Source organism: Rhipicephalus sanguineus, chromosome 1, assembly GCF_013339695.2.
Source record: "Rhipicephalus sanguineus isolate Rsan-2018 chromosome 1, BIME_Rsan_1.4, whole genome shotgun sequence".
Classification (NCBI taxonomy): Eukaryota; Metazoa; Arthropoda; class Arachnida; order Ixodida; family Ixodidae; genus Rhipicephalus; species Rhipicephalus sanguineus.
Genome location: NC_051176.1, coordinates 289,714,846 through 289,735,279, shown reverse-complemented (window position 1 = coordinate 289,735,279; position 20,434 = coordinate 289,714,846). Strand labels below are relative to the sequence as shown.

The window sequence follows — 20,434 nt, the reverse complement described above, 5'->3', positions numbered from 1 at the left end:
TACAAGCAGGTCATCATGAAGAATGGAGCAAAATAAGTCCTCAATGTCTATAAACATAGCAGCGGCGTTTTCTGATGGAGGCAAAAATGCTTAAGGCCCGTGTACTTAGATTTGGGTGCACATTAAAGAACCCCAGGTGGCCGAAATTTCCGGAGCCCTCCACTACGGCGTCTCTCATAATCATATCGTGGTTTTGGGATGTTAAACCCCAGTAATTATTATTATTATTATGTAAACATAGCAGCAATCACCCTTTGCAGTCCAAAACCTCTACTAACCTTCCGTCTGTTCCAGTCCAAAACTAAAGAATGCAAAGCACAAGTAAAAGTATACTTTTTAGGAAATGGCGCATAATGAAGTCGGAAAACATGCACCTGACTCAATGACAAAAGAACTTGTTGAACGGTGCCCGACCACGGACCACTGCAGCCATGTTGTGTTGTCGGGAGGGGCCCAATAATGGACCGCAAAGGGTTAACCATCCCACGACATCCAATGAGTTGCAGATGCCAAACAGGTTTAAAGAGGCCCTGCAACACTTTTTCAGCATGGTCAGAAAACGCTGCCGATCGGTAGTCCAAGCTCCTGAGAACACGTGGGCCAAACATTATAGCGCAGCATGCGACCTGGAATTTACAATAAATTCTCAGTCAGCTAGAAATCGCCCGCTCTTCTCTCTAGAAATGATGCCATATACCCAAATCCACGGCCATTGGCCGATTTGAGCATCCTGATCTGCATAGTTGCAGTGGCCGTCGCAGAATGCCGCCACGTGCCCGCAAATGCGCTGGCGATCACCCTGAAAGTAAAGTGCGCGTTTGAAGAAAAAAAAGAGAGTGCTCAAGGTCATGATCTGCGATGAATCCCCCTTCCTGCGTAGCTTTCGGCGCACTCGCTGGTACAAAAGGAGAGAGAAAGCACTTGAAGCAGGCAACAAGTCCCTGTAGTTCCACTCGTATTTGATGGATGCTAAAAATTTTTGCGGCAGTTGATTCATGAGGCAATAAGCTCTTTTAATGAAGCCATTCGACGATTGCTTAAAAAATTGTTGCAGGGCCCCTTTGAGGCTGGACCTTGCAACACATGCTGCAAGAAGCTACTGTCTGCCCATGACCTGCATCTGTGACGGAAGCCTGAAATGGCACCTCTGGCTTGCGAGTTTTCGCCATGAAAAATGTGTAGCAACTGCCCGTCACTCCTAACTCTCTCTCCCCTTCGATTCAACAGTCCATCACCCTCAGCGTGACGGACATGCATTCTCCCCATGTATCAGTGGACTGGTTCTCCCACTTATGGGGTCATTTAACTTACCTCTCGTCACCCTCCCTTTGTTGGGCAACGACCCCAATACTGAGACACGTCCACACGGGGAACCTGTTTTTACTTGAGAATAAAGTTCACTCTCCTCTCTGCTTTAAAGCAATGAACATGTGTAGAATATTTTCCTTGCTTTGTTACCCTGCTTTTTCTCTGTATATTGGTCACACTGTATTAATCCAAAAACTCCGGATTAATTTTGACAATCTGGGGTTCTTAAATGTGGACTTTACAAGTGTGCATGTGTTTTTTGCATTTCAACCCAATCGAATTGAACCCGCATCTTAGCAGCACAACACCTTAGCCACTATGCTACCACATCTAATAAACTAACTAATGAACTGTTATATGCTACTAAGTACAAGAAACAGCTATATGTTACACTGTTTCCATTCTGTACAGCAGCAGGCTGGCAGGACACTACGATTTTGTATTGTAAGATGGACAAGGTTGGTTTCCTGACATCGCAAAAAAAAAGGCAGGATTTACTTGTAAAAAAAAAAAATGAGGTACAGTTAGGCTACCAGTAGAGGTGTAGCATTGATGCGCATTAGAAAAAAAGATTAATGAGGAACGGGACAAGAACTTGAGCAGTATTGTAGTGCACGGTTACATAAAATCGCAGCTTGTCAAGGAATTTGGTAAATTTCAGAAAACCCAGGTGTGATGTCAATGGTGCGTTAGAATGCATACTGAATAAAATAGTTTCAGACAGGAGACACCTGAAGTCTGCTTGAATAAGCAAGGGCTTGGGAAAGTTAGGGTTTTTGAGTTTACAAACCTCTTGTACCTTTTAATATGAAGCTGTCTTTGTCATTATGGTTAAAGCAGTGCAAAAACATGGACGAAGAAGGAGACACAACTTCGTGTTTTTGCACTGCTTTAACCATAATGGAACCTTATCAACTAGCCCAATTGTCAACCTTGCTGTCTTTGTCAGCACCGCATCTATGTAATTTCAATATGGTTTGTATCTTCCTCTTTTCATTTCACTGGTCACCTCATGTAGGTGTCATACCACCTCACCCAAAGATAAACTAGCATTTTCACTCTACTGTACAACAAGTTTGCAGAGTCGGTCAGTCACTGCGGCAGTACTTGCATTAATCACAGTTAGAAGGCTGTATATAACTTTCACTTATTCTTCATATGCCTTGTGAAAGCAAGGACTTGTTGCCGAACACTGACAGCTGATTTAGCTTTACATTTTTTGATAGGCTGTACATATATGCACATGTAAACTCTAATGTTACTTGGAAATGGTTGTCAAATAGGTTGACATTTTTTTGCAAGGCCCCTAGACTCATTTATATGTATACGGCAACACCAAATATTACTATTATACTGGAGATATACAACTTGAAGGCTACAACATCTGAGCCTTTCTTGTTAATTTGTGGGTTCCGTCCAGCGCTAGGTAAATACTTGTAGCAAAACTATAATGGAAGTACTTCGTAAATATCACTACTGTACTGCGGCAAACGTAAGTGCTACCCAGGTGAAAATAGCCCAAGTGGAGAAATGATGTCAAGGAAACCATGATCTTTATCCAAGCCAAACAATGATGTCAAAGGGCACCGGGCGACATTGAGACTCCCACTAACATTAAGGAATAACACATGCATAAAATAACGCTGGTGTGAACACAGTGCGCACTTGCGTGCTTAGCTCACACTTGCAGGAGAAGAAAAAAATGAAAGAAAGCAGCACATGACTCAGGTACTGAGGCCATAACAATCTGTGCATCACAAACGCCGGTAGGACTTGCAGGCAAGTAAGCCTAGTCACACAGCAACTAACTTTTTTAAACTTGCACAGAACAAGAGTGGCAATGTGGGCTTGTCGGTATTTCATGACGGAGACACTAACTGAATGAACCAGGGAGAGACAGACAGACAGTTGGTGTCTCCCCGGTTCTTTCGTCCGTGAGCCGTTTTACTACAACCACTACAACTGCACAACGCAGACAATAACACTGTATAAATGTCGCGACTCATTACTAATCAGCAATTTCAAACGAATTCAATGCATTAAATTACGTCCACACTTGGCAGCCTCGTTTGAAAGTAGTCCGGCAACACGATATCCCGATGCGGTGCGGTCAACCGTAACTTGCGCACCATCCTGCAACCTTTTTTTTTTTTTTTTTTCGTTTAGGAACTGCCCCAGCAACGACGCTCGCTGTGACCACCCCACCACTCAAACAGCGCCATTCCGTTGTCTTGTTCACTGTAGCAGCGGGCCTCTGCGATCGGGTGGTTTGGGCAGAGAACATCTATGTTGAGTTCGGGGTGTTTGGGCACAGAGCCACAGAGCACTTGTTTGGGGCCGCTCGAAGAGATGGGAAAAGGGGGAGGGGGCATGGGGGGGGAGGTGTTTCTCTGTTCTCGCCAAATCTCGCCGGCAGCGACATTCCAGCGCCACTGCGCGGGGAGCTGAAATTCTGTCTTTCACCTCTTGTAATTTATAAACTTATCGATTGGAGAGATTTTTCCATTGGTGAGCGAATACGTGTTGTTCGTTATTCACGAGTAAACCGCGCGTGCACCAAGATCTCTTCCTGCGAGTGGCCCCAGTTGTGCTTCGCGCGCTCCAAGACGGTCAAGTGGGAGCTGTCACCCTTCACTCTGTAAGGTGTTGTGATGAATGAGAACATGCTTTCGGACTGCGATGTTCCGCAGCAAAACGATGGTCTGCCCAGCAAGCGCGGACGTATCGGTCGTAGAGACTGGCTGTGGGGTCACGTTGCTTGAAATGCTTGCAAGCAGAGCAAGCGGAGTGCTGCAGTACGAGATGGACTTGCGCCGCGAGGGTCGTGCTCCATTGTAGCGACAGCGTCCGAGTGGCCGCGCGCGCGCGCGCTTCCGCGCTCGCCTGTGCTGGCCGCCGTCATGATGGCTTGTCCGAAAGTGATCCTGGCCAAAAGCACTGCGGCCGTCGGGGGTCTGCCTGCGGGCGGCCCACTGGGGCAGCCGGCGGCTATGGCCTTACACACGTCTGCCTTCTGCCCCATCAACAACGTCGACTTGAACAGAGTGGTCGCGCCGCCGCTGACCAACTACACCATGTCCTACGTGCAGCCTACCCTGTTCAGCAGTACTCCGAGCTATCCGAGCAAGTACGACGTGTTCCAAGTCCCCGGAGGCACACTCGTGGTCCCACGAAGTGCAGATCTCACGAGCTACCTGGCACCGCCGCCTCCACCGCAGCAGCTCTTCTACTCCCCGCTGTCCTTGCAACCACAACCTTCGCACTATGCATTTTTGAGCAACACGGCTGTGCAGGCGCCGCCGTTGCTGCCCTTCAGCTTGCAGCCGCCCGAACAACCAACATTCCCATCGTTTGTGAACAACGCTTTTGTGTCTAATACGAACTACGTAAGTCCACCGGAGTCACTCCCATCTTACGGCTCGGCGCCTTCTAGCGACCTTTTCCTTACGAGTGGAACTCAGTTTCTACAGCAGCCAGAGCTATTTCCTAAAGTCTACCCAGTGCTGGAAACCAAGCAGGAACCACCTGAGCCAGCCAGCTATGCAGCACCATCAACAACGCCTTTTGAGAGCTTCCATGGGGATACCAGCACAAGCCCGGCGCCGTTCTCGACCAGTGGACCGTACACGAGCCCAAAGTCACTGCCGTTCCCCAAGACGGGCCTTCCCGCACCTCGACCTATCTTGGCGCGTGCCAAGGAGGCCGCTACCCCGGTCGCCCCTGTGCCATCGTTACCAGCAACGGGCCTACTTTCGCCGCCGAGGCCCCTGCAAAGAACGTTTGAGCCTGATGCCAGGTTTTCGTTGAGTACTCTAAGGGCAGAGCCCGAACTACCGCTCTGCCATGGTGAGGAGACGCGACTGTGTTTCGGTTCCCCGCCGTTGTCTGCTTCCTCTCTGTCCAGCTTGGACAATACCAGCACTGCGGACACTGCCCGCGTCGCGCTCACCGACTCGTCCAGCACCATTGAGTTTCCCCCTGTGGAGGTTAGTTTACCTGAAGATTCTGCGCCCCCCTCCCTTCCCACAACACCAGCCCCAGTGTCAATGCCTACAACGCCACCACCATCAACAACACCACAAGAGCTTGCAGTTGACAAAGTGCATGATGTGTATGCCTTTGAAGCTAATTCAGACGAAGAGAGTGGCGTACCAAAGTTCAAGTTTCAAAAGAGGCACGAGGTGGCAAAATACTGTTATGCGGGCAGTGCTCGCACGCAGCCTTTCAGACGCCGGAGCAGTTATGATCTGTTTGACTTTTTGGCATCAGTGCATCGCAAGGCGCCAACACCAGAGCTTCACTGCAAGGATGAAGAGACCGATGAGTGTGTTCAGAGACGTCGAAACATACAGGATAAGGAACTAGCCACAATAATCAGCTTCCACTGCCTCAAAGACAGTGCCAAGGCCACAGTGGGTGTTTACCGTTCATTAATTCATGGACGGGGGCTTTACTCCAAACGAGACATTGATGCTGGAGAAATGGTGATTGAATACGCAGGACAGGTGATCAGGTCAGTGTTGACAGACAAACGAGAACGTCTCTATGAGAGCAGAGGCATCGGCTGTTACATGTTTCGCATTGATGAGGACCAAGTAGTGGATGCCACAACCCATGGCAATGCTGCTCGTTTCATTAATCACTCCTGTGACCCCAACTGTTACTCCAAAGTGATTGCAGTGTTTGGTCAGAAGCACATCATCATATATGCGCTACGAAAAATTCACAAGGGTGAGGAACTGACTTACGACTACAAATTTCCAAAGGAAGATGTGAAGATTCCCTGTTCATGTGGTGCCCGCCGTTGCCGCAAGTTCCTCAACTGACCAAGGTGCCTTCTCCCATGTGCCCGTGTGACCATTCCTCTTGTACATACAGCTTCCATGTCAGTAAAATTTCTTCAAATATGGTTATTGGAATTGCCTTACTTTTATAAATGTTGACCCACCACAGGGAGGAACCACTGATATATAACGTTTGCTAGAAATCTGTTTTGTGTAAAGTACCAGCAATGTGCAGTACAGGTGAATTTATGTACTGCGTGCCAGTTAATAACGAACATTAGGTTCTGCATGCTACAGCAGGCATGTACCCTGCATCTCTTTACGCAAGTCTCGAGTGAGTCTTGAACCTGCTGTAGTAAGCAATGCCTCGCGCTTTATTGTAATGCCCGGGCAATATATTTTCGCGTGAGTAATATGATTTTCATTCGTCCTGTATTAAATTCTAGAAATTGTTTTATTGCTGACAAGTGGCCATAGTGGCGCGCTTTGCAGCGCCGACAGCCGCCACATGGCGCGCTACTAGACACCCTACTACAGAGCATATACCTCACTGCTAGAGTACACTCTAGAGCGACCTTATTCTGTCGGGTCACAGTAACCTGTCTATTCGTTGTAGCTGTGCAGAGATCAGAGATGGCAGAAAGCAAAATGAGATTGTAAACAAGTGTAGCAGACCGTGTTGCTGTGCACCGTGCACGCCCATCATGTGCCATGGCTGCTGTTGATGATTTAAAAGCAGTCGGAGTGATCGGTAAGTCAGAACATGCTATTCACTCCTGTGTTTATCGATAAACTGTGCACATTTACCGGTATGGTGGAAATTTCAACTTCATGCCTGCGGTGTCAGGTACCAAGGGCTTTGCCTGCTTGTTTTCCATGTTTACTAGTCAAGGAAACTATCTTGCAATTGGTTGAGATGGTGCACGTGCTTCATTCCTGCGTCTTCTCCCAAGGGCTTCGTTTTGTCGTATTGCTTCTTCCAGAGAAAGACACCAATAACGACGTGTTGTGGACGTGGTCTTACCCATCATTTACGCCGGAAGATCGTTCCCTTCTTCTGGCAAAATGCGACTTGGAGAACGACAACATGTCAAGTGAACGGCCAGTGTGGTTCCGGTACTGTCACCACCACCGGGATTGGTTTTACATGTACCAGACAGAAGTTTTTGACAGCGATAACCTGAGCCGAGTAAGTCCTTGTAATTACTATAACTTGAGATCTTCCTTCTAAGGAGCGTTTATTGCTCGTAGGTGAAACTCTTCGTCCTCGTGTTGCACGCCAAAGACTTCAGCCCCGAAAAGTACGAGACGCTATCGAGAATACTTAGCAAAGTGTACTGCAAGACCGGAGACCCTACAGCGCTGCTGCGGCTTTTTTTGTCTGTGTCCGTCAAGGGGTCGTGCACGACCGAAGAAAACGGAACTTTTCTGTTGAGCAACTTCGATCGGAAACGCAGCCTTACGCAGGTGCCAATCAAAGGTGAGATGCATGAGAACTTGTGTTTCAGCGGCTTCAACAATAAACACGAATGCCTTTCCTGCTGTAGATATCATAAAAATGTTTGGTCTGGAGACGATAATCATCTACACTGCAATCATCCTGAAAAAGAGGGTGATTGTCTACCATCATAAACTCAACATTTTGCTTAACTACGTCAGGTGAGTGAAACACTTTTGCCAGCCTTCGCATTTATACAACTTTAATGTCAAGCATGCTCGGGCACATTTCTACCTCCTTCAGAGCAACAGCAGAGAACTTATGCAGTTGTTTGAAACATGATGTCCGTGTTAGAATGCCCATCAGAAGTTTGAAGCAGGAGTAGAAACTTGCACTTCAGAAATTTAAAGAACAAAATTTTTGTGTGCATGGTTTGTGGAGTAGGAATTCTATTTGTAGAACAAAGAAAATTAGGTAGACTTGCGCAAAAGAAAATTTTGCCATATCACCGGGATAGGAGTTTTGAAATACATTGCCAGTTTACCAATATATTTGTGTTCCTCCAGTGTCCCTTGACATTGCTAAGAGAAACACGCAGGTCTAGTGCCGCATGTGTAGTGCTCAAAGGTTCCTTCTTTTTATGAGCAACCATGCCACCCCCACCCCCCTTTTTTTCTCAATCTGTTATTTTTCTTTGTTCAGCTGTTAAAACAATCATCAGTGGGTTCTGTATGGTGCTGGTGTCACACGGCTGTTTTTGATTACGGTTGAGCTCACTCTGGGCCATTTTGCTCGATTGTGATTGGCTCCTTTCTGCAGCTTGTGCAAATGATCCAGTTGTGACTGAGAAGTTAAATCCTAGTTGGGTTCCTTTGCAATCAAAAGTGCACCAATTGACAACCATCATAAATTATGATGTGGCATGCACCCTGACACTGCTGCACAGCTTCCAAATCTCCAGAATTTTTCGTAAAGTTCACTCGACTGTTTCTAGAGCTTTGCAAAGGTTGTGGCAAGTTTTATGAAAAATATACTTTAATCACAAAAAAAGTTTAGAGGGTATTGGAGTGATGCAAGGTTGCCAGAATGCATGCGAGAAAAATTATGGCACCTGTGTGTTGCTTGTCAGTTTCTGAGGTCCATATTATTTATTTATTTATTTATTTATTTATTGGTTCTGCAACCACCTACCCGGGTATTCGCAGGGTTACAATACATGAAAAAAACAAAAACATGATAAACAAAATATATGTACAGGGATGGTCAAAAGTTCTCAGGCCGCAACGCCCGGCCGCGGAGCAGCAGCTCGCTACTATCGGGGCGCTGCCATCGCAATCACGCCTTGGCGCACGCTGGCGTCCAGCGTGTGCGTGGAGGGAGGGGGTGTATCCCTCTCTCTTTGTTGCTCTCTGTCATAAGAAGCTAGGTATAAACTACTACTGTGCAGCGCTGCTTATTCCACTAAAGTGTTCCAACTAGCACAAACACGAGCTCTTCTGAATACATTTCGGGCTTCGACCATGCTCGTATGCAGCGAATTGGCCTGCGCAGACGGCTGATCGAACCACCGCAGTGCCAATGGAAAGTTAAACGCACGATATTGTTATCCACGGAGCCGAAAACCACGGTAATGTATATGGTGCCTAGCTAAATGTGGCTGCAATGATGATGCGTCAGTTTTCCGGAAGACTGCCGCCTCGTTACACGCTGCACAGTAGTGAAACATCGAAGAGCGGACAGTAAGGGAACATGACGCACCAAGTTTATACGTCGCTTTCTTATCAAGGAGAGCAAAAAAGGGAGAGCGATGCACTCCCCCCCCCCCCCCCCCCTTCATGCACACGCTCGACGCCAGCGTGCGCCAAGGAGTGATTGCGATGATAGCGCCCCGATAGCAGCGACCTGCTGCTCCTCGGCCGGGCGTTGCGGCCTGGGAACTTTTGACCACCCCTGTACATGTAGAGAGGTTATAAAAAGAAATGTGTGTAAAGGTAGTTTATTGCTAATAAAGTGCATATGTATTCCACAAAAGGTATGCAGCTGGGCCAACTTTAAAAAAGAGAGAAAGATAACTAAAATGATTGTGCTATTACTATTTCTATGTGTCTTGTTTGTGGGATTCCTAGAAATTTTAAAGTTCACTGGTTGACAGAAACGCTGTGGTGACAACAAGGTGTTGAAAAAGACTGAGATGCAGGCAAGATAAAGCAGAGATAGGTATGGCAGTGCCGCTTTAAGATAGACAAGGCTCCTTGTCAAAAAGTACCATTGTGAGGCTTCACATGCCCAGGTACTCTCGCTTGCTATATAAGCTGCAACATGTTACACGGGGTCGAAGTGGCGTGAACTAAGCACCGTTTTTATTGCTGGCATCTCGTAAGCCCATTTAGTGTTTTGCCGGTGTTGTCGTGCAGGCTTGGGATCCTTTCAACCACGGGGACTGCCTTGCAGCTCATATGGAATCCAACAGTAGATTGATAGTTATTTTGTGGCAGCAAAAGCTATTTAGGAATAAAGGTATTTTTAGATTAACGGTAAGGATTTGCTAAGCACATTTCCTTACCATGCTTCTTTCTTGGGATTCTGCTCGTAATCGATATTGGAGTCCTGTGACAAGTCTGGTTGCTGCATAGAATTTGCATGGTGGGTCAAGAGTTTATGCATGCTAGGCAGAGGTAGGCCACAAGTTGCACTTTTCGAATAGAATGCATAATGTTGAGGGGATACTTTTTATCTATTGGTTTCCAGGGCCTTGACTGCTTTGAGCACGCACAAACCACAGTGGGAGTATTTCTTTCCTTTTATGGAGCTGACTCCTGCTGAAGTGGCTGAGCTCTCGGAGATGCCACATTACTTGGCAGGATTTCGTGATGCCAGTGTTGAAGGCCGCTTAGAACTGTATGATGTCTTCGTCAACTTGGCTGCCATTGAAATTACTGTGGCACCACATTCAAAAGGTATGTGATGTGTAGAGGCTGCAGAGTGGCTATTACAGCTACATTTTCCTAGCGTTTTCACTCTGTAGGATGGCTTTCCTGTCATCGTGTGTCATTTCTGTTGTTTCCTACAGAGGCCTTCCAGATGAGCAAGATGCACAAAGAAATTGCTATGTTCATGGTGCGACAGGCAGATAATGACAATTTATCTGACCAGGATGTCGTGCAGGTAGGTAACATTATTTGTGCATGCATGCTTGTACTATACATGTCCAGAGGGTTAAAGGGGCCATGATATGGTTGCCCAAAGATTTGTGGTTTTCAGCGAAAATTGGAAGTAGAGGGTTTATTATGCCTATACAAATTTCAAAAGTGGGCCGTAAAAGAATATTTCAGTGCAAAACAAGCCCTAGAAGTCGCCGGCTGTAAACTCTGCCCCCCGCCGGCGACCGCCATTTTGTCATGGCGCGTGTGACGTCATGTGCAGCACGGAACGGAGCCGTCGTCTTCTACCAAAGTTTGAGCCGCTGCAAATCTTTTGATTTCAGTGCCAAGCTGAAGAAAGCTAAAATATCTCGATATCACATGCAGCTGACCCCGGAACAATATCGTTCGCCGCAATGCAGACGCTTGCACAGCTAGCTGCTTGTTATGTCACGGCTCGCGAGTGCACAAATGTTGCCTGACTCTCGGGCCGCTTGCGCGTTTATAAAAATATTCGATTATAAATTAAGTGCTCGACCAAATGCGCTAAAATTTCGCCAGCTTATTTGTGAATGCACAAGGATTAATCCACATAACACAGATTATGCTAAAAAATTGGGTGTCATGGCCCCTTTAATGTGAACCTTCAATTTGACATAATTCAAAAAGTTGTGTTAGCTGATTTTGGTAGATTCGGTTTTATTTAAAGCATTGTGGTGGACAGTTCTTGTGCACTGCTGAAAACTTGGATCTAATCAAAGGTTGTTGCCTGTAACGATCACTTAATTTATTTGAATGACATCGCACGTCGTTTGTAGTGTGCTTAAAACAGAGCAGGCTTGGCAACCGAACATGTGCAGCATGCTGCATACGTACATTTTGCTATAACGCAGACACGGAAGCCGAAGCCCAAACACTGAAGTTAGTGATCGAAAGTGGGCCGGCAAGTCATTTTTAGTGCACCACGGCCATAGAACAGTCAGGAAAAGAAATCCACGCCATACATGCAGATGTACAAATTCATGGCTAGCAGACGACACCAGGAGCAATCGACTTTTAACGTGCTCCTGACAGCAACTCCACTCGATTTCAGGACCATTTTGCTTGAACATTCAGTGCAAATTGTTTCATGAACTTGACTACTAATGTTTCAATAACTCGAGCAGAACAGACTGGTTGGCAGCGTCGAGCAGCCTTCATGTAGCAAGTGCGTGCACGAAGAGCAGCACCCGAGTCCTCCTGCTGATGTCACACGCGAGAGGGTGCCACTCAACGATCTCGGGGCGAATAGTGTAAAAGTGTGTTGATGTTCGCGCTTTCCAACCAGCATTTTATGCTAGTAAAAATGAAGCCTAAAATGGAAGATGTTCTGAAAGAGCATCAGTGAAATTGTTTTGTAGAGATGTTCACTGAAAGTGGCCAGGTTGCATATCGTTTAGTTTCTAAATGCAGTATAGTTTGCCTTTCGTTATTACTAATTGGAAACACTTATATCATTATTGTTAGGGGGAATATATTAGTGGAAGCTGGTTCTGTATTATTTCGAAATTGGTGGTTGGTGCCATTTTTTTTTTAACATTTACATCATTCACCCACTTACAGAAGCTCTGGTCTTTGCACTGGCGCTGCATTTGTCATTTTGGAAGCTTGACTTTCTTTCAGTGTCTCAGTAGCTTCCTTTTTAAAAGCAGATGGAGGCTCAGTAGCAACTACACTGAACTAGTAATATTTTTGTTAGAGCCTGAGGTACTCGTCTCCTTGCCAGCCTTTTAATGTAGGGGCATACTTAGTTAAGACATTGTGCACTGTACAGCAAAGCAGCTTTTGTGCCGTTGTAAATATATTCTACCAATCAGAGAGCTATTTAACACCTCTTTGCAATGCTTGATATGACATCTGTAAGAGGTGACTTACAAACAGCTGTGCAACACTTGCAGGACATTGCAGCGAAGACAGAGGAATTGTTGCTCAACATGAAGAGTGCTATGGCTCCTGGCACAAGTGGCAAGCCAGTGGTCAGCTTTGCAAAACTGCAGGGACTCAAGCTAGCGCCTGCGCTTGAAAATTTTTACTGGAACTTGGCAGTAGCTGAAGGACTGGTGGACGCATGATCAACTCTTGGAGAGGCACAGCATGCAATGACCATGCATGTGGGCTCATCGCTGATTCCTATAACATTAATCATTTATTAAATGTGCTGGTGGAGCTGTTATTCTAATTCTCTGAATATTGTCACTGTGGCATAATAGCTGTTGTACATAAGGTGCTTTTTTTAATGCTATTTATTCTAAATGAGTTAGCAACGCCTTGAAATACACAAAGATTTTGCTAGATTCTCTTTTTATCCTTGATTCATGGGTGCCGCCATCTTGTACTGTTACACGAATGATTACTCATTTTTATACCTAGTGACGTCAAATTAATGTGGCCACAAAGCTCCGAATTCATCTGCATAACTATATTTATGCATACAAATCCACTGCAGTATGATGCATTTGTTTACAGATAAACTGACGCAACTCCAATGCTTCAGTAGAAAAAAAGGTCTATCTTTGCCATCCCAGGCCACTATTGGAGCTTGAAGTGCTCATGTAGCCCCATCAAATGCTTCAACATTCACAGCCCTCACTTCTACTTTTCCGTTCTGCTGCTTTAAAGTACTTTCAGAACCCCCTCCGATTCTTCACACCTTCCATAGGACCCTAGACTCATTTATTGCTAACAGCACTCCCCAGACTGCAGTCAATCCCTGTGGTACCAAATAGAAATAAAGTCCCAGACTACCATGTATTATTATGCAAATCTTGTTCAAAATCCCCCAAATCTTTTTCAAGTCTTTTTCACTTTATGTGTACTCTTTATTGGCCTTTTTCACTGCATGCTTTCCTCCCGAACATCCATACTTGTCTGCCTGTCGTCTTCCTGCCAAAGGATAAGTAAATCACTCCTTACCGACACCTCTCAAAGTGTATTTGCGTCATAAATTAGCGATAAGTTGGATTGGTGTGCTTTTGTAATCGTGGGTTTTTCCACAGCTGGTGTGAACATGCAGGTAGGATGGAATAAGACCATTTTGTAGCTTAATGAAATTGCTCTTAGAGGAAAAGGGAAGCTTGACTGTTACTGTTCTTTTTTCGCAAGTCCACATTATAACTTATAGGACAGGTGTTAGTGAGCCAGAATTTTTTTGTGTCCAATTTCAGTGAAGGTACAGTGATGGCCGGGAAACTAGATAGTGATCTCGTGGTGCTTTTGCAATGTGTAACATTGACCGAGCTACCATACGAACATAAACACATTAGACATTCATCTGTAAGCCCATGTGTTTATGAATGCATAAATAAAGGAACTGTGGGAGTGGAAAATCTCGGTATTCCACTGATGGGCACTCACTGTGAGGCTGCCTTCATGCAAAAGTTGGGCCATTGCAGAGGCTTGCAGACAAGCTGACTTATCCTATCCAATTGTGATAAACACTTCACTGTTGTGTGAAGAATGAAAGCACCATTTTCTGCTAGAAACAGATGGAAGCTGTAAATTATTAATTTCTTAAAAGTTTACTCACTTTAATGTCCAAGTGAAGTATCCATGGCAAATAAAAAAGTTTGGTGGCACACATCTTTTAAATTTCATTAAGATGTCCTTTACCAAATTTAATGAAACTGCACAGTCTTCAGTTTTCTTAGCTGATTCCATATGTGCAAGTATTTTTAAAATATGTCAGTTAGTTTCAAAGTTAGCTAATAAATTTGAAATTTTTCTCATCGCAAAAACTACTCGCCAAAATCTTGCTTTAGGGTCATAGCTGTATACTAGGAAACATAAGCTTCACAGTGGTGGAATACCTTTTAGATATGAGAAATATTAACAATTATGCAGCACATCAAAGCTTTCTTTTCAAAACGTGCCTAGCTAATTGTTTAATGAAGTACAATAAAAAAAATTAAATACAAAAATCTGCTCCTATCACTGGACACTTTTCATGTAACTCGTCACTGCAACAAGAATTACAAATGTAGGTGCTCCGAATACTGAGAAATCACTCTGGAAAGGTTGCAAAAAGCAAAAGTTTCAGTTAATGCATTAAGCTGGGCTAGTTGGTATTGATTGTATGCTTCCATATTGCTAGCGAACACGCACAAAGGACGACATAGAGAGAGACAGGACAACCGCTAGACTTCAACTGATTTTTTAATCGACATGAAGGGCACAATACATTTGTTTACATTTGTTACACAGATGTGTAAGAAGAAACCACGTGCGAACTGGCGGTATCGATAGGCGGCGGAGAATTTCTTTTCTTTTTCTTTTGGTGGATAAACTTTATCTGTGACGTGGCACCTGCGTGTGCGCAAACAAATGTATTGTGCCCTTCATGTCGATTAAAAAATCAGTTGAAGTCTAGCGGTTGTCCCGTCTCTTTCTATGCCGTCCTTTGTGCGTGTTCGCTAGCAATATGGAAGCATACAAAAGCTTAAGGCTTTGAGAAAATGCAAACAAAAAAAAAACTAAAGCTAATATTGAACTGCATGTAACACAAGATATTGAAATGTTCTTGTTAGATTATTAGTAGCCACAAGGGATATAACCTGCATGTCTACTGCTGCAGCAAGCATCATTCAGGAGCAGCATGGCATGAAAGCGCCCATTTTTAGTGCTTTTTTTCAGTCTGAGTATAGCTTGTCTTTTGAGAAACACTATTCTAAAAAAAATTGATTTTTTTCTTCTCCTTATTGCAAGAGCCAGCATTCCTTGACCGCCCCAATTTTGGCAGCATATCGGTAGTGTTTTGCTGCAGCATGTCTTCGCTTTCTGTTTTCCTTGGAGTGGCTGGGCTAATGGTGCAAAAAACAAGTCGCAGCAGAGGGCAGCAGTTTCAGCATGAAAGATAAGTGAACACCCCAGCCAACATCTACAAAGGTTCCACAGCTACCCTAGCTGCTTTTCCATAAGAAAAGCAGGAAAATTCTGATTGTGGAAGGGGTCAGGCAAGGAGTTACAATCTCTCGGATGTTGTTCACTCTGAGCTTAGAAGAAGTATTCAATGACTAGATTGGGAAGAAACAGGAATAAAGACTAATGAAGGATATCTAGGCAACTTAGTTTACAGGCGGCATCATGCTCTTCAGCAACCAGACCCTAGAATTTATACAATATACTATGTATATCTAGGTCAATTACTAACGGCAACCTTACTAATGTAAAAAAAAAAAATCTCAGAAAAAAAAATTCAGGCAGCTTCGCACTAGGGGCGCCAAGCCTGAAGAAAGTGTGTAGCTAAGTGGCCTTCTTTGTTTTTCTCGTTCTTTCTTCCTGTTTCTTTCTTTTTCTCTCATTTCTGTTTTTTACGTATTTTTTGTCTATTTCTATTTCTTTCTTTCTTCTATGAATTTCTTTGTCTTTCTTGCTTTCTTTCTCTTTCTTGCCCTTCTTTCTCTATTTCTTGCTTCCTCTTTCTTTCTATCTTTTTCTCTGTATTTCTTTCTGTCTTTCTTCCCTTTCTTTCTTCCTATGGTACGCTTCTGTCTTTGTCTTTGCTTCCCTTTCTTCCTCTCTTTCTTTCTATGCTCTATTCTCTTCCACCCTCCTCCTCACCCTCACTTCCCTTTCCCACCCCCTTGCTACACTATACTGTACAAGGCTATGCTATGCTCTGCTAGCATGCCTGGATAAGCCAAGTGGCTAGGCTCAGCCGCCTGGATCATCGGTGCGCACGCCCAGGCGGTTGTGGGTTAGGATGCTTGCTTTCCGATCGTGGGTGTGCGGGTTTGAATCCCACCTCGCCAAGAAATTTTTTTTCGCCAAGAATTTCTCTTTCCCTCTCTCTGTACTCGTGCTCTCACCCATCAGAGTTATTCCATCATGCGTTGGAGAAATCGGCGCATGTGTTTTGTGAGCAAAGCAGAAGATGAAGAGGACCAAGAGAGCGCGTGCCGATTCATAATGATGATAGTTTCTGTTCGCACTACCCGGTGCAAGGAAAAGCCTAAAGAGCTCCGCTCTTAAAAGGCTGGGATGGTATGCTTATGGCAAGCATTCCCAACTCATGATTGGCAACTTATCGCTGTCTCTAATGCTGTACAGTCCATTGCATATTGCCAGTACTAGCATGAGGCAAAAGCTTGGAGAACAAGAAAGCTCGAGAAGGCAATAATAGGGGTGTGTGAATACCAAAAGTTTCAACTTCAAGTGCGAATTGAATCAAATATTTTTGAATATGAACAATACTACTGGCTTTTGCAAAAAAAAAAAAAAAATTATCTTTTCACCAACCGAACATGAAAAAGTAAGTTGGTTGTACAGCAAATAATATACAGGAAATTTATGCATTGTTCAACACTACTGCTTGATGGTACAACACATGCAGTTATTTAATGTTACCATGAAGGATGGATAGCTGCTTGGTATGCTCTGGAAGCAGCAACACTGTTCATGTTGCCATTCCTCCAACAACGAAAACAGTCGTCACTACACATACTAGCATTGACGTGTTTTAGGTTGTCATAGTTCAATCCTCTGAGCATGCTATTTTAATTGGGAGGTGCAATGACATCTGTTTGGCATGATGTCCATTCCAGGCACTTCATCGTAGGTTAGCACCCAGGATAATGATGGATTTTCTTTTTAGCTTAATTTTGCAAGGGCTTCCCAATTGTTTCGATGGTTTTGTTCAGTATAATTTCGTCACACTATTTCTTGGCCTCGTACACAATACCATGCTCTGGTAGCCTTGGTCAGTGACAGCGTGCGAGTCTCGGTCAACGACAGAAGACCGAGACTGGTGAGCAGCTCCTCCGCCAGCTGTGGAGGCCCACACGAACGCTGCCTTTGTCAGTTCTGTGGTATCCAGCGCAGGGGATGTTGAAAATTCTGGCACATTGCTTAGGTCTGCTGGTCCGAGAGGCAGCCTGACCCATGTCGAAATTCTGAAGCCAAAGGCCGGACGTTTCAAAACCACTCCTCGCACAAGCATTTCGTACTGCGACGACTTGGCAGTGACTATAAATTGAAGTGTCTTGATCTGCCTTGAAGAAGGTACTTGTGCGTGTCAGAATCGAAGGTGCACAGTGTCAGATGGAGGTGGACTCGAGATCAGCCTTTTCAATCATCTCCGATGCCACAGCCAGACGTATTTTTCCAAAGGGAAAATACGTCTGGCTGTGGGGGTGTACGCATGATATAACCTTCATGGTAAAATAGGCACACCGAATGGTTTTCACCTTCGACTTGTCTTGGGTGAATGCATAAGGGACCCTGCAAGTTTTTTGATCGTGTCGGACAAATGTTCAGTTCGTAATATGGAGCAGGGAAATTAACACAACTGTATGAAGGCGAGAAAAGCAGTAGGAGAAGTTATTGGTAAATTGAATTGAAATGTAGTAATTATAAGGTAAAATGAAATGGTAGTAGATAAAAAAATTGGCAGATCCCACGCCTCGTGAGAATCGGTTTCATGCAAAGCAGTCAGCGAGTAGTTCTATGCTGCATTTTTTTGGCTTTGAGCCAAGTGTTACGAGGTGGATCGTGTTTTTGTAACTGTAGTAGTTGTGTGCACATTGTGGGCTTACCAGGCACGTTGACAACACTGTCGTTTTAAAGGATGACTTATGGTCTGGCATAACGTCAGCACTCATGCTAGAGCACATACGTCAGTATTATCGACACGAAGTGCACTTCACGGCGTGATGATGTGAATATCATACATAACTTTCGTTAGCGTATTCCTCTGGGCTCGAGCAACGCTTAAATATAGGTTGCTGAATCATAGGAATACAAATGTAATATTTATTAGACAGCTAGAAAAACTGAGCTAACACTGTACTGTATGGATAACCAAGCTTAATGTAGCTAGCTGTGGACGTGAGCAAGTTCTCTCATTGGGTGCTGGTGCTGCCTGTTTTATACCATGAACCCCCTTATGCTTCCATCCACGAATGAAACGTGCCGACTACCATGACATTTGCCTGCTTGGCAGGGAGAAGGAAGCAACCCTTGCCTTGGCTCAAACCAGGTAAAAACAACAAAGAAATGTATTTGCTAGAAATAGGTGAAAACGGAGTGGTGTTGAATGTTTTCCAGGACACTTGCCACTCAAGGGGCTTGTACGAGCAATGGGCATGGACAAGTGCAGTGTCCTCCAAGGACACGCATACAATACAGTGCAATATTTCGCACAGTTGTGTCTCCTGCCTTCATTATGCCAGCTTTTACTAGTGCGAATGTTTTATGTGCTTTGACGCATCGTGCAGTCCGACGTAAAATCTGGTATATCTTGGCTTACTTTGTATAAAATGATTAATTTGCTTGTACAGCTTTATTGACCCCTCGGCAACTAGTCAGCTAACCTGGCCAACAAATTTATTGAATTCAGTGTGAGCATTTCAGTTTGCAGTTATTCTAGTGATGTGTTACTTCTCTGTTGATGCTTCAGGTAGCAGTACTGTTATGACAACATATAAAGTCAGCTACGGTGCTATAACATGAAAAAAATAAAAATCAAGTAGGGACTATATAACCACTGCAAGAGAATTTCCTTTTCTATTGGGATATTCAGTCTACATGATGGCTCGCGTTGCATATGTGGGTGAAAGATGAAGTCTATGACTAGATGGAGGAAAAAGCTTTATTAAAATAATGGTCAGCAGACAAGGATGGCGGTTTGATGTATGCAGTCTTCTTGGTCTTGCTATGTTGGATGTCACGTGATCAAGTGTATGCTAGTGGAGGAGCGCGCACATCTCCTCCTCTAACGTGGCCATGACTGTGCATATGCAGCCCACGTGCCTTAACTTGGAGGTAGTCTGCAATGAGTGCACCTATGTGCACTGCGTTCCTGCGTGTCAAGCTTTGAAGGCCACATAATTACAAGTTTCCAAGACAAGGTGAAGTGACAGGCAGCACAAAGCATTCGCTCCTCACTGCTGGAACTCATCATGGCAGCACTGTGACAGCCAGTGTTCATTGTCATTGAGCAAGATATATTCATGCCCGTCTATGAGCATGTGATGCTATGCTTGTTAGTTCAATAAGCAAGCAAACATTTATTGCACGGCGAATGAAACTATGAGCCCTATTTACTGCAGTTGTGCAATACTTTGATATTGTTATAAATACTTTGCCTTCCGAGTGAAACAGCGGCTTTTTATTCAAGAAGCTTCTCTGAGCATCTTTAAATCTAGGTTTGACTCATTGCAACTGTAAAATGAGAGCATTTTGTGTCCAAAGCTTGGTCAGTTCATGCCAACGTCTTGTTTGCTTCATCTTTTGTTCCACAGCAACCCAAGTTGATTACTTCAATGGTTTATGTAATATTTTCCTGTTCACAAACTGCTTCCCAGTAGTTCAAGAAACTCATTACACGACTGAGTGTAATGCAGTGGTGCTTTATTCAGAAGACAACAGCAAAAACCTCTGAGGAGTTTACCTCAAAGGTTACAAATGAATGACAGTAATCCCTCCTGCCCTCAGAAACAATGCTCCCCCCCCCCCTCCCTACTCCTCTCTCACTCGGCAACAAAAAAAGTATACTGCAATGACTTGCACATATGGACGGGCATTTTAAAAACAGAGGACATGGCACGCTGGTTGCTGGTGCACTGCTAGAGGCTGTCCTTGGAGAGGTGGTCGACTAGAACACTTAGGTGGCAGCTTGGGGAGTCCACGAAGGTCCCGTGAAGGACAGCATGTTGAGAGACCGGTCAAGGGCAACATACATGTAACATGGGTCAAATGCCAATGAATAGACTGGGCTGTTACGTTTGCCA

At 44.6% G+C, this 20,434-nt stretch overlaps 3 protein-coding genes across 3 annotated transcripts in view; 2 read left to right on the top strand and 1 right to left on the bottom strand.

The window, feature by feature from the left end:
* Positions 1 to 3,677: 3,677 nt before the first annotated feature.
* LOC119379231 (proline-rich protein 36) lies at positions 3,678 to 6,221 on the top strand. Its single transcript, XM_037648464.2, has one exon. It carries the CDS (start codon positions 4,209 to 4,211, stop codon positions 6,132 to 6,134), a length of 1,926 nt encoding a protein of 641 aa, XP_037504392.1. The 5' UTR covers positions 3,678 to 4,208; the 3' UTR covers positions 6,135 to 6,221.
* Positions 6,222 to 6,681: 460 nt separating this feature from the next.
* LOC119379230 (DENN domain-containing protein 10) lies at positions 6,682 to 12,888 on the top strand. The gene is made up of 7 exons (XM_037648463.2): positions 6,682 to 6,843; positions 7,076 to 7,281; positions 7,344 to 7,572; positions 7,640 to 7,751; positions 10,279 to 10,487; positions 10,601 to 10,695; positions 12,608 to 12,888. The coding sequence occupies exons 1-7, from the start codon at positions 6,804 to 6,806 to the stop codon at positions 12,779 to 12,781; spliced, it is 1,065 nt and encodes a 354-aa protein (XP_037504391.1). The 5' UTR covers positions 6,682 to 6,803; the 3' UTR covers positions 12,782 to 12,888.
* Positions 12,889 to 20,037: 7,149 nt separating this feature from the next.
* LOC119379228 (F-box/WD repeat-containing protein 4) overlaps positions 20,038 to 20,434 on the bottom strand; it is a gene marked incomplete in the record, with an annotated part of 32,273 nt that continues 31,876 nt past the window's right edge. The window contains 1 exon segment of the mRNA XM_037648459.2: positions 20,038 to 20,434. Coding sequence (XP_037504387.1) covers positions 20,308 to 20,434 — 127 coding nt within the window.

Bases quoted from the DNA above. Each gene is read 5' to 3' on its own strand.
- LOC119379230 (XM_037648463.2), top strand. From the start codon at position 6,804: ATGGCTGCTGTTGATGATTTAAAAGCAGTCGGAGTGATCG. The intron at 7,282-7,343 runs GTAAGTCCTTGT...TATTGCTCGTAG, and splicing joins ACAGCGATAACCTGAGCCGA to GTGAAACTCTTCGTCCTCGT. The intron at 10,488-10,600 runs GTATGTGATGTG...TGTTTCCTACAG, and splicing joins TGTGGCACCACATTCAAAAG to AGGCCTTCCAGATGAGCAAG.
- LOC119379231 (XM_037648464.2), top strand. From the start codon at position 4,209: ATGATGGCTTGTCCGAAAGTGATCCTGGCCAAAAGCACTGCGGCCGTC.